Here is a 12,931-nt window from a genome sequence, read left to right on the forward strand (position 1 = left end):
AAGCACAACAGAGCCCAGTTACCAACACAAGCGCTGGATGGCTGCTATTCTTGGCATGTTTTGGCAGCCTAAACCCTCGGGCCTTGTGCCTTAAGAACTGGCTCTACATTTCAGCACTAACAGGGAATGGCAGGACTGGTCCTAACAAATTCTCTCACTGGAATAAAAGCTGATTTTATCCAGTGTGAAAATAACACTCAGGGAAAGTGCTTTAATAAATCATTTCCTGCTGTAAAAGGGCCCACAGAGAAGCAAAGTCCTCTTTACAGCATCATAAACATCACTGCAAGCTCCACATAACCCTGATCTCTGCCCTGGCTGAGCTATTTGAAGATTACTCAGTGATACCAATACCTGCATTAGTAGGTCAGTGCTTAACACCGCAGTTGTAACTACAATATCCCCTGCCTTAAGGGTCGCTAAACACTGTCCCACTCCTTCAAATTGGAATATTCAACTCTTCAGAAAGGCAGTTTGCCATTTGCTCCCCCAAGCACCTTGCTGCATTTAGGTAATTTAGGCAGAAGGTCTGAGTGCACAGCTACAAGTGAGGGATGTTCCAGCAGCCACCTTTAAGGAACAAAAATAAACACGTTCTCTGAAAAAAACAGTTTTCAAGTTGTGAATCATCAGGGAAAGTGAGATGTCAGAATGACCTACTGAATCAGAGCATGGGTTTCCCCAGAACGCTTAGTAGAAGTTAAAGAAATGATCTTTACTTTATGGTCCATTCCTTCAAGTTTATTAGAGTTTCCAGGCAAAAATACTGCAAGGTAACAAGCGGTTTTTTCCACAGTACAATATTCAACCTCTCCTCTCGTTCCCTTCGCTTCCGCTCACTCAACATAGAGGAATCTGCAAATGAAAAGCAAAAGAAATATGTAACAGCACAGGCTGGCAGGTCAGGTTCTATCCCACTGAAATACACGGATTTCTTTTTTATTTGTTAAGAAGTTAACGTGAGCTCTCAGTCATCTTTTCTCCTGATCCCAAAGCATCTGCTTCCAGTGCCTCAGGATTCAGGTGATATCCAGGAAATGCAGTGGTTTGCTCCCCCCTGTAGCTGGCAGGCATTCAGGAAACCAGGGTGCCACAGGCCTGGCACCTCCAGCAGCCTTTCTGCAGGGCACTGCCCGGGGAGCAACAAGCAGCCACCACCCCAGGTCAAACGTGACTTTAGCAGCCACTGCAGGGACATTTCACTCCAAACTTCGGAGTTGGTTCTTTGGCAGGAGAGCTATTCCCAGCCTCCTGCGCTGGAGGCAGATGGAATTACACGTGCTCTTTATCCCCCTCAGCCACCGTGTAACTGGATAAGAGCACCTGCCCTCCCAGCCAGGAGCCTGTCCAGCTTCCCCCAAACTCCTCCTGTGGAAAGGAGCTGCTTTTGGAGCACAGCCCTGCCTGGGACTGAGCTCACACCCAGCCCAGGCCCTGCTCACTGCCAGGCAAGGACACAAAAAGGTTTTTCTTATCAACGTGTTATTTTGTGCTCACAATCAGATGAACAAACTCTCAAACCCGAGCTGGTTTTTTTGGGGGAGAATGGCTTGTTCAAAGGTTGTCAAGCTAAGGAGCAGTAACAATTTTTAAACTTTTAAAGAAAAGGAATTCTGGAATAAGATTTTAAAAATAATACCAGTAAACAATGACAAAATACACTTGTATCCAAACAGACACCAAACTTGTTTAAACATCATTTACTACACAGTCACAACACATGTATGCTATTTTGCATTGTAATAATATTCATGAATTTTAGATTTTTAAAAAGTTGTTGCATTTAAAATATTAATCTCATCTGATCTCCAGCATATTGCAACCCAAGATGTACTATTTCAGTCTTACTCCAGTAATTGAAACATTCTGCCTTATCAGATGCTGATATTTACACAGGAATTGCAGATCTCATTAGTCACACAGCCCACTTAATTCTGTATTCCTTAGCTGTAAAATCAGTTGCTTTAGATGAACTAACAGAAATCCTGCAATGGCAAATTCTGGAGAACATCCACATTCCCTCAGAGTTACAGAATGATTTAAGGCTTTAAGTAAAAGGCTTTAATTTGTTCCATACATACAAACATGCAGTTAATCTTTCTCGCTTAATATGTGTAATAAAAATGTTTCAACCTTGTTTTTATGACCTTGTTTTTAGTAAAAGGTCGTAAAAGACAATGGTGTAAGACTGCACACAACTTGAGAAATCACTTGATTACAAAACTTAATTAAATGTGGAACTGGCACATTCAAAGCTGACAGGAAACAAACAAAGAGGATTATAATTTCCATACTTTACTACACAGCACAGATAATTCAGTGACACAAAAATCATCATTAAGTGTTTTCAGGTTATTTTGCATGAGTTCTAAGCATTAACCTCAGGCTACTTCAGACATACCAGTAGGAAAAACAGAGGAGAGGCAGGAGGTGAAGTAGTTAAAACTGTTTTGTTGGTAATTTATCACTGAAACCAATAAATTAGAGTGACATTGAATTTCAACAGAACAGCTAGAAATTGGGAGACTAATAACTGGATCTGTCCCAGTGTAAAACAGATTTTTATTACCAAGAACTAACTTTTCAGTGCCAAAGGGTGGGGTTGTACAGCCTGACTTCCATAGCCACACATTTGCCAACAGAGTTTAATTTTTTTAGGTTTTCTTTTTTTGTTGTTGTAGCCCCTGTTGGTACCCAGGTCAGCTTTGTGGGGCTTAAATGTATGTGAACCACAGATCAAGAGGAAGAGAAAAGAGTGTAAGAGAAACGTGAATGGAAATACACAGCATAAATCTATTCCATGGCTTTGAAATCCTAAATCCTCCAGGCTTCAGGTTTAGAGCTGACTGAGGTTTCTGAGATTGATTCAGGCATTGAGGCCCTTTGCATTATGTGGGAGTAAAGTCACAGAATCCCAGAATGGTTTGGGTTGGAAGGGGCCTTAAAGCCCATCTCATTCCACCCCCTGGCACTGGCACAGGTGCCACTCACTAGATTAGGTGGCCCCATCCAGCCTGGCCTCAACAGAAATGCAACATCAATTCCTTTTCAATCTTGTGCTGGTCATTTTCCACCCCAAACAGGCCAGCTGAGAACACAAAGTGATTTTCCACCTACCTGTGAAGTTTCCATTGTGCTGCTCTTTGCTCATTCTTATGCGTCTCTGGTCACAGTCTGTGCCATTCTCTGCCATTTCATAGATCAGTCACGTGTGGGGATCTAAGAGCAGAAGAAACCCAAAAAGCACAAGGTGTGTTTCTGGTTAGAAGGACTCCATGGTCAAAGGATACAGGCAAACACCCAGCAGCTCTCCAAATCCAACTCACAGTCAGTCATCCTGCATTACACCATCAACCAGGAGAAAGTGATTCAATTCCCACAGTGACAAAGATTAAAACATTCCCACCTACATAATTCTAAATTTTTCACTCAAATGGCAAAACTCCCTCACTTCTAACAGCTGAACAAAAGCTCTTTTAAACAACCCCTTCCACGACCCAACCCACTGTTTGGGCTCCAGGAGGAGCAGAGCTTCATACAAACCTCACTTCCATCCTGAGATTGGTGCTTCAGGTTCACTCCTCATCCTGGCACTAAAGCTTTGCAGGTTGTTACTATGTCAAAAACCTCCCTGGCTGAAAGATTAGCCCTCAGTGTGGTAACCAAGATACAGAGCTGCATCTCCTGTTTTGCACAGTCTGGTATCTCTGAAGCACAAAAGGCAAACTCTTCAGAGGACGAGAGCTCTCTGATGGAAGCTTTGCTCACACTGTCCATACTCTGCTGGTTTAGCCTCTCTCTAGAGATATCAGCCCTAAAAAAAAAAAAACCAAACCAAAAGAACAGAAGTGGTTTTCCTTATCCAGGAGAGTAAATAATGCAAGAACTGGGGGCCAGCATAAACCAGAATGTTGCAAGAGCTGCCTTTTTTTTTTCCCCTTAAAAAAAACCCAACCTGAACAGCTGACAATTCTTATGCAATCAAACACAAAGAGAGTAACCAGTCAGACTCCTTGTTTTAAAAACCCTCTCCGGAATCTTAGAACAGTTTCTGGAGTTTTGTTTTGGAAAAGGGAGCCCCACAAAGCTAAAACATCTTATTTGCACTATATTTCTCCCTGTAAGCAAACCTGATTTACAGTTTTTGATACATTGCTTTTGTTGGAAAGAAAAGTGGTGCAGTATTAAAATGACAGGTTATATAAAACTGTCCAGTGGAGGAAATTAAAGTTCTACAGAAAAAAATACTTCCCCATTGATTTATGTTAGGCTTAAGAGCCAAGCAGCAACTCAGGTTTGGTAAACAGGAGTGAGATCACCCCCTGGATTCAGACTGCAGCAATTTTGTCAAATTGTTAAATAAAATGTTCCAAGATTTCAGGTACTGTATTTGGCATTTCCAGGGTCTCACAAGTAAGTTTTAAAAAGGTGCTTTCTAAACAGGTACAAGCCTTGTGCATTACTTGCATTACAGATGAAACTGCTAGCTATAATCTGATTATTAAAGGTTTTAGTTAAAATCCAGTAGTGAGAAGCATTGAGGTCTAAGGAAGGAGTCCTTTCTCCAACACCTCCCTCTGACACAAATTGTGCAGAAATAGAAATCTGTCTGGTTAAACAAGGCAGCAGAAACTCATCTCAAGCGTGTTACAGTTTTTATTCACTGCAACGTGAACCCCAGAATACCCAAACCACCTAAAAAATTTGCAAAAGCTGAAAAATGCCAAGGGCTCCAGAGTCAGCCAAGGACAAGAGCCCTGAGCTGCTGCAGTGGGAGCTCTACAGCATCACTCTGCAGTCACCTGCAACCCAGGGATTGCTCAAACCCCAGGGAAACGTGAACCTCTCCCCAGGTGAGTTTAGAGCAGCCTGACACTCTGGGAGCCACTGGAGCTACCCCAGTCCTCAGGTGAAGATAACTGGCCAGTTGCTATGGCAGTATCAGGATCAAATGTTCAGCCACCCCTCAAATCCATCAGGACAGCGAGTCCAGGTGGATGGTGGAGGGTTTTGTTTCTACTGACTGCGCTTACTTATGCTTATTTTTATATACATTTAAATAAGTATCTATGAACATCTACAGTGTAAGTTTATATACACACATACACATGTATGCCACATGAATTTACACACACAGAGCTCAAATTGCAGAGGGCAATATTTAAATTACACACCCACACACGGCAAGCCTGATGTTCACAGAAAGCTGCTTAGGAAGCAAAAGCCATCCAGAGCTGTTGAGCACCCACAACCACACTAAAAAAAGTGGTCTGGTTTAGGGAACTTCAGTCACATTTTGTTGACTTAAATATAGCAAAGATTAGGAAAAACACCACAAATTTCAGTGGAAGCCACACGTTCCTCATTTTGAAGTCCATCTTTTTCAATGTGGGCAAATCTAGCCTTCAAAATTAAAGTCTTAACCGGTTTGGTCTCTGCTCTCAGCTTAATTACACTCCAAGGAAGTTCACTTATTGTAATGCCAACTGCCCTCCATGTTTGATGCTAAAGCCCAGGCTGTGCACAACACTGAATTCCAGTGCAATCCATAAAATTCCTGCATCGCTGGGGGGGGTCTCAGGTGTGTTGTTCCCTAGGCATGACAGCTTTTTTTTCAGGAGCTCAACTGCCAGAGCCACTTTTACCCTGCCTGCTTGGAAAGGCACTAATCCAGGATTACCTTTGCATAACACCACCTCAAGTATACAAGTCAACATTTGCAGTAAAGCAGATGAATAATCCTTATCCATACTTCTGTAGGACAAATACTTGTCAAGAAGGTCTTAAAGTTCAACCATTCTGAAGGAAAGCTCTAAAAATTCCTATTTAAAACCAGAGCTGGCTTGGAGAGTGGATACCCATCACATGGCAGGGCTGAACGGGCTGCAAACCCTTCCTGGCTCCAGAAAAGAACCTCCCTGGTTTGCCCAAGTCTAATTATACTTAAAGCATCTTAGCAAAGGGACTGGAGGATGCACATCCCCTCAGCTCAGCACCCTTGATCTGCTGTGCTGCTTGATGCCCATTAGAATCACTAGTCCTGCACTAATGCCTTCTCACAGGGATTAATTGGAGTGGGAGTCTGACCCCAAATGGAGTTGTCCTTCATTAACTCACTCCATATCCTCAAGTCTACACCGAATCTATGAGAACTCACCACAGGAAATTAAATTCCATCTGCTAAACAGAACTTCACTTCTGACAGATGCTGGGAAAGACACAGAGCCCATCTCTAAAAATAAATTTGCCTACTACATGGAGTAGTTATCAGCAAACATAAAAATAAACTATTTAAAAGAGCGAGGAAAACAACTATGGACAGTTTTTGTATCAGGGTGGCTTAGATCATTTGTTAGAGCTGTGCTCACACAGGAACTGCTTTGTAGGGCTGAACAAAAAGCCCACAATACACCATTGTGCTTTAGTGCAACCCAAAACATGAAGTATAAAAAGACAATTATTGCTAGTCAAAAATGCAAATTAGTCAACAAAAAGGGTTTATGGTAACTGTGACTGGCACTTCACAGCATAAGTGAGACAAAGCAAAACAAGCTATCAGAGCATGAGAACACAACAAAATTGGGCACTGCAGTATCTGCTTTCTGTAATCAGAGAAAAGGACTAAAGTCTCTTCTCTGAAGCTCTGGGGAGGCTGTGGAAGCACCCAAGTGTTGGGTGCACTTCTGCAAAAGGAAACAGTTTTGGACAAGGCAGTTGGGTGTTTGCACACTCACTTGGAGGAGCAGAATGTGGACTCATGTTCTGTACTAAGGATTTTTGGAGGACTCCTTTCCAGTGTGCTGGAACAACAAGGAAGCTGTTTTCATGATCTCACTGCTTTCCCAGACATTGTTTGAATCACTAAATCTTACCACTTCTTACTGAAAGAGCCCTGACTCTCATCTCTATCAGTTCCTGGTCACACAGCTCCCAGAACCAGGGCTAGAGCATGGAGCATTTTGTTGTTCCCCCCCCAGCCACCTCAGGAACACATCATTTCCAGTTATTCCTTGCATTTTAAGCCAAATGTTCCAATCCTGCTGCTTCTTTCTCCTCAACTTTTCTGATAATTATTCTTCTTCTTTCTCTACACTCCTGTCCTTCCCTTACAATAAGGAGAACAAAGGATTAAAATCCAGCCTTTCCAGGTGGGTAAGGAATTGCACTAACCTAGACAGTGCTGCTCATCTGTGAGGGTTTTTTTTTCAGTCATGAAATGCTCTACAGAGAGAATAAGTTAACAATTTCCTGGCAAAGAAACAGCTTGGAGAGCACTTTCCCTCGAAAGCCAAAGACTGCCTGGCACAGGAACACACTCAGGTGAAGGATGGGATCAGTTTGGAAGTGAAACATTACATACCCCTTTCAGCTCCTCACAGTTATTCCCTCTCCACCACTTCTCCAGGATCTGAAGGCAGTGGAAGAGCCAACCACGTCCTCAGCTCTGCAGCACTCGAGCCCAAAGCGACTCCTCTTGCAAACCTGCTGCCCCTACAGAGCAAGAGAACACCGTTCATGTGACACTGAAGTGACACAGCCCCTCACTTGGAGGTTAATGACTTTCCTGAAGATGACAGAAAATAGAAAAAGTAACTGCTCGATTTTTTCCAGTCCTTCAGCACTCCTGGGAAGCATTCAATTAAAATAAATTAGGCCACATCTGAAAGATGTTCCAAATCTCCACAGATTTAGCTGTAATGGGTTATTTTGATATGAGTGCATTTATTCCCATACTAAAAATGTTTTCCCAACTAAAATAGTTCAATTCCTCAAAGGAGAAGTAATTCAGTTAAAGACCACAGGATTCCATTTTGTGGGTTATGCCTCTGTACACCAGACCTATTTTCCAATTCCTACCCGAATAAATCATCTTAGAATTTAGAGTTAAAATTCACATTTTTTTCCAAAAAGACTTTGGGATGCCTTTTAGGAAAGACCGTTGTAACATGAGCTTAAGGAATACCATGAAATTTCTTTGGAGTTGACAGAAAGTTCTGTCCCTACCATTAAAACCGCATATATTAAACTGTTCTTTTTGGTGTGTTTTTTCTGGTGAAACATGCATTTTGATTACATCCAGAAGTAGAATCAAGTGCTAAAATAATTGAGTAGAGACGCTGTGCAATAAATAGATGAATAGGTGAGACCCAGGGATAAGAGGATATGCAGAGGAGGCACAGCACAGATGAAAAGGGATGAACACGAGGACCTGACAAAGCCCAGAGTGGCTGAAAGCAGCTCCTTAGGTAACAAGTTCTGCTTTTCACAGGAACAGTCTCTAAGTGGAGCCAATTCAGATCTCACACTTGGCCATCCAGTGAGGACACACTGCCCAGACAAGGCTCACACAGGCCAATTCTGAGCCCTGGGAGAAAGAGAAATATTTTTTTAATAAGCTTGAACAACTGCCTGCCTCACTAATAGCATCTCCTGGGTTCCTCTGGGCCAAGCAGCACCAAAACCAGCAAGGTTTGGTGGTTTTGGTGCTGTCCCATGCCTGTGTTGGAAGCTGGTACAGGGGTACAAAAAGCTCAGTGTTGCAACAGCTTCGAGGTTGTGCCCTTCGTCCTCAGGGAATAGCAAAGTCCACCCAGCTCACACTTATTCACAAGGAAGAGAAGTTAAAGTTCCAGCTGGCAGATAACAGTATGTCTCCCATCCCCATGCATCAGGAATTATAGGGGTTTTTCTGTTTTAAAGCCACAGCTTTTTAAGAAATAAGGAATCTCCAAGCATGCACTAATGACACAGATCACCTTAAGGAGAGCTGTTCCTGAGATGTAGTCAGAGGCAGTTATGACATTCAGAAGAAATTCCAAGACAACAACTTAGGAAAAAAGCTTTAAGGTGGAAACAGTGCAGTTGTTCCAGCCTACTCACCTTCCTCATTGTTACCACCCACTTGAAAGCTACTAAGTCTCCTACTACCCTTCCCCACAGCAATTACAAACACCCTTAATTTCAGCTGCTCAGCAAGACGTGAAACAAAGCTCAAACTAATAAAGAGAGCTCACCTCCCATTGCACAACTGGAAACTGGCTTTTGAAACCCTCATCTGAAAACAGGGGATGAAGCCATCGTTACAACTGTCACTTATCCAGTAAGGAATAAAGGAAAGTTTATTCCATGCTGCAGAAATAATGGATTGGAAGAAAGAGTACTGACATAACAAAGACTGTTTCATTACGAAAATTAATGCACTAAGAAGAGCTGATATATGTTATTATGAGGTGTTATGAAGCATGAGAACCCCCCATCAAACTGAGCTGAAACAATCTCCAAAAGAGCAGAATTCCTAACATCAAAACAGCACCAGAATCCACTGCCCAAACACAACACATGTGCTCCAAGGCATGAAAGAGTAACAGCACACTTTCTCCACCTAAACCCACATTGTCACCATTAACTAAACCAGGATACACACTTGTTGGTAAGCACATAGCAGAGAAAACAAGGAAAGGAGAAAACCTGCAGAAATGTCATAGGTGCAGTTGAAAGGGGATAACCTGGATTCGTAACACTTCATAGATAAACAGCTGCTATCAAACACACTTACCACCCCTTCCCTCAGGTCACCTACATGACCTGCCAAGCATCTGAGAGGCAAAACTGGAATAAAACAAGATCCTTGCTGCTTTATTATCTCCTGTAAACACCAGATAACATTGGCTAGAGAAATAAAAACCAGACGAGGTGCTTAACCCTAGTCAGCAGAAATGTTCCCGTGGATTTGGGCCTCACACCCACAAGCCCCAGGCGGTCCATGGGGATGCAGGGAGGACCCAGCCGGGAAAACACAGCCCATTTCTATTGGAAAAGCAGACAAAGGCCATCGGTATCTGACTCTCCGCAGGGAAAAGCACGGATTTCTCCCTGTGTCATCAGGCACCGTCCCTTGGGCCGGAGCAGGGCGAGTCTATCTCACCCTTCCCGGGGCTATGGAAGAGCAGAGCCGCTCTCCAGCAGGGTGAGATGGCAGCGGCACATTTCTCGCCCTGAAGGCCGGCAAGGACCAGTCTCTCCTTCCGACCTGCTCCTCCACAGCGTTCCCGGCCGCTCCCCGGCTGGCCACACGGGTCCCTCGGTTCGCACAGCACCGCCCGGCCCGGGGGTCCCGCCGGGGCTCCGGAGCCGCCCGGCCCGGGAGTCCCCCCTCGCCGCCGTCACCTCAGAGCCGGAGGAGCCGTGAGGGGAGCGGGGCGAGCAGCGCTGAGGGGTGCCGCTGAAGGGCCGGTGACGAGACCCTCGCCCGCCGGGAGAGCCCCAGGCCCAACCCCGCCCTCACCGTACTCCACGCCGGCGGTTCCACTGGGCCCGGCACAACGCGGAACAGGGCCCGGCACAGCACGCCCCGTCCCGCCCCTAGGGCTCGGCACTTCCCGAGAGCCGCGGTTCCGTCACCTCCGGGCGGGCGCGGGGGAGCGGCAGGTAAGCGGTGAGGGGGGATGTTCCTTCGTGGCCCCCATTTGGCCCCCCTGAGGGCCGCGGGGTCCCGCACGGTTCGGTTCCCGCTCGGTCTTTGCCCTCCGTGTCCTCTCGGGCTCCAGCGCGGCCGGGCCTGGCGGGGCTGAGCTGCCGCAGCCCGCGGTGGAGCTGGAGGCGGCCCCGCTCCTCAGTTGAATTTGGGGTATTGGCTTAAAACCTCCACCACTGCACCATTTCTCTCCCCGTTTTTAGGTGTAATTTTGACATGAGGAAAGGCTGAGCGAATTGGGAGTGTTCAACCTGGAGAAGAGAAGCTTTCTAATACGCGAAGGGAACTTACAGAGGAAAGGTGGGGCACGACTATTTACAAAGGCCTGGGGTGACAAGACAAGGGGGAATGGATTCAAATTGACAGAGAGGAGGTTTAGATTGGATACTAGGAATTGTTCCCTGTGAGGGTGGGGATGCCCTGGCACAGGTTGCCCAGAGAAGCTGTGGCTGCCCCTGCATCCCTGGGAGTGTCCAAGGCCAGGCTGGATGGGGTTTGGAGCAATCTAGTCTAGTGGAAGGTGTCCCTGCCCATTGGCAGAGGGTGGAACAGATGAAATTTAAGGTCCTTTCCATCCCAAACCATTCTGTGATTTTATAATAATTTGCCATTTTATCTTAGCTCTGCTTGCTGAGTCGAAGCCCATCACCGGTGAGGTGTTTGCAGTCAGAGAGCTGTGTCTGGGGAGCTGTTCCTTTGTGTTTCTAGCAAATGTTCTTTGTCCTCAAATAACCAAGTGCAAACCAGGCAAGAGCACGCAAAATGCTCTCAGAAGCTGCAAAACCCTCAAGTAAATTCTGTCTTTCCCCCCGTTCAGAGCCACTTTCCAAAATCCACCATGATTTCTCTCTTTGAGCCCGAGTTGCTGAATGTCATCATTGGAGTTGTGTGCGGTGTGTGCCTGGGCTGGGGCATCCGGGGCAGACTCTGCAGGAAGCCTGGAGCTGGAATGCCAGAGACTCCCAACAGCCTGGGGGGTGAGGCCGACATCATGGGAGAGTCCGGGGAGCTCAAGCTGGTGCTGATCGTCCGCAACGACCTGAAAATGGGCAAGGGCAAAGTAGCAGCACAGTGCTCCCACGCTGCTGTCTCTGCCTACAAGCAGGTCCACAACAGGGATCCCGAGCTCCTGAAGCAGTGGGAATACTGTGGACAACCTAAAGTGGTCCTCAAAGCTCCCGATGAAGAGACTCTGGTGCAGCTCCTGGCTGAGGCGAAGCGCCTGGGGCTGACTGTGAGCTTGATACAGGATGCTGGGCGTACCCAGATAGCTCCAGGCTCCAGGACAGTCCTTGGGATCGGACCAGGACCAGCTGATGTCATAGATAAAGTTTCTGGTCACCTTAAACTCTTCTAAACCAGTACCAAAAAGACCTGGATGCGTTCATGTATGTCAGTACTGGTGGGATAAAAATCCAAGGTGGGGTTTTTTTTCCAATGTTAATAAAATAAGCAAGTTTTGTAAGATTGAAATTTGTAAAGCATGAGTTTCTCTAGCTTGTGTTCCAAAGGGGGAAAGAAAACTCCAGGCTCAGGGCAGTTGAGGAAAGCAGAGCTGGCACAAGAAGGAACCCAGTAAATTTACAACTTGTGCAATTGGTTGAGGATTTTGCACGGTGGTTGATAGAGTTTAAGAGTTTCCTCTTTCTGCCTATTCTTTGAAGTGAATACATTCTCTAATTGAGAAAGGCTCAGCCAGTGAAGCAGTTAAGAACTGGAGCTAGGGGTAACTGTAGCCAGCTTCCTGCCCAAACAACTGCTGCAACAACTTGTAACTGGTCCCAGGCTGACCAGTTCAACTGGATTTGCAGCCCAGACCAGTAAACAGTTGTGGGGAGCAGCTGTAAGCTGAGCTTCCCTCTGGAGGGGTCTGTGTAGCTCCTACACGTGCAAAAATGTGCAGCTGAGCCAAGGTGTGGGGAGTTACCCTCATATAAACAACTGGGCATGCAGAGACAGACTTAAACCCTGGTTTTCTTGGGACCAAAAGGCCATCCTGGGTTTAAAGCACCTTGTTACAGAGTACAGAGCACCCTAGGGGTTCCAGTAAATTCTTTCCAGAGACTCAGTGCAGACTACCGCGAAGCACAGAGCCTGGGGCAGGTGAGCCCCTGCCAGACCCCCATTCCATGGAAGTGCTGCAGTGCCCAGCCCCAGGATCACAGGACACAACTGTGGAGCTCACAGGAGGAAAAGGGAAGGGGATTTGGCCTTAGAGCTGCATCCTGATGCCCAGTGTGGCTGCTGGAGCTTCTAAAGGTGTTGGAAATCTGTCCAGTGCTGTCAGACTCATTACACTCAAATATGACAGTATTCATAGAGAACCATTTAAGTCAATTTTATTTGAAGCTAAATATGTTTAAGGCAATTTACATACCTAGAACATGATCTCAATTTAACTGGCACACCTTACTACAATCCTAATGTATCATCTGGTCAGATATGCTGGAGTTGGCC

The 12,931-nt window shown here is 45.7% G+C and overlaps 2 protein-coding genes across 6 annotated transcripts in view; one reads left to right on the forward strand and one right to left on the reverse strand.

The window, feature by feature from the left end:
* Positions 1-10,372, reverse strand: part of VMP1 (vacuole membrane protein 1) — a 61,002-nt gene extending 50,630 nt beyond the window's left edge. The window contains exons 1-4 of one of the 5 annotated variants that reach the window (XM_008631095.2): positions 10,286-10,372; positions 7,361-7,491; positions 3,118-3,219; positions 720-855 (exon numbers count right to left, since the gene is read on the reverse strand). In XM_008631095.2, the coding sequence (XP_008629317.1) occupies positions 720-855; positions 3,118-3,193 (212 nt within the window). In that variant the 5' untranslated portion in view covers positions 3,194-3,219; positions 7,361-7,491; positions 10,286-10,372. Of the gene's footprint in view, positions 1-660; positions 856-3,117; positions 3,220-3,326; positions 3,398-3,543; positions 3,644-7,360; positions 7,492-10,285 lie in introns of those variants that run through there. The other 4 variants (XM_017730972.1, XM_017730973.1, XM_017730971.1 and 1 more) reach the window with 4 other exon arrangements.
* Positions 10,341-11,947, forward strand: PTRH2 (peptidyl-tRNA hydrolase 2). Its single transcript, XM_008631096.2, has 3 exons — positions 10,341-10,428; positions 10,678-10,774; positions 11,292-11,947. The coding sequence occupies exon 3, from the start codon at positions 11,313-11,315 to the stop codon at positions 11,829-11,831; it is 519 nt and encodes a 172-aa protein (XP_008629318.1). The 5' UTR covers positions 10,341-10,428; positions 10,678-10,774; positions 11,292-11,312; the 3' UTR covers positions 11,832-11,947.
* The last annotated feature ends 984 nt before the right edge of the window (positions 11,948-12,931 follow it).

This window comes from Corvus brachyrhynchos, unplaced genomic scaffold (genome assembly GCF_000691975.1).
Source record: "Corvus brachyrhynchos isolate BGI_N302 unplaced genomic scaffold, ASM69197v1 scaffold283, whole genome shotgun sequence".
In the NCBI taxonomy this organism is placed as follows: domain Eukaryota; kingdom Metazoa; phylum Chordata; class Aves; order Passeriformes; family Corvidae; genus Corvus; species Corvus brachyrhynchos.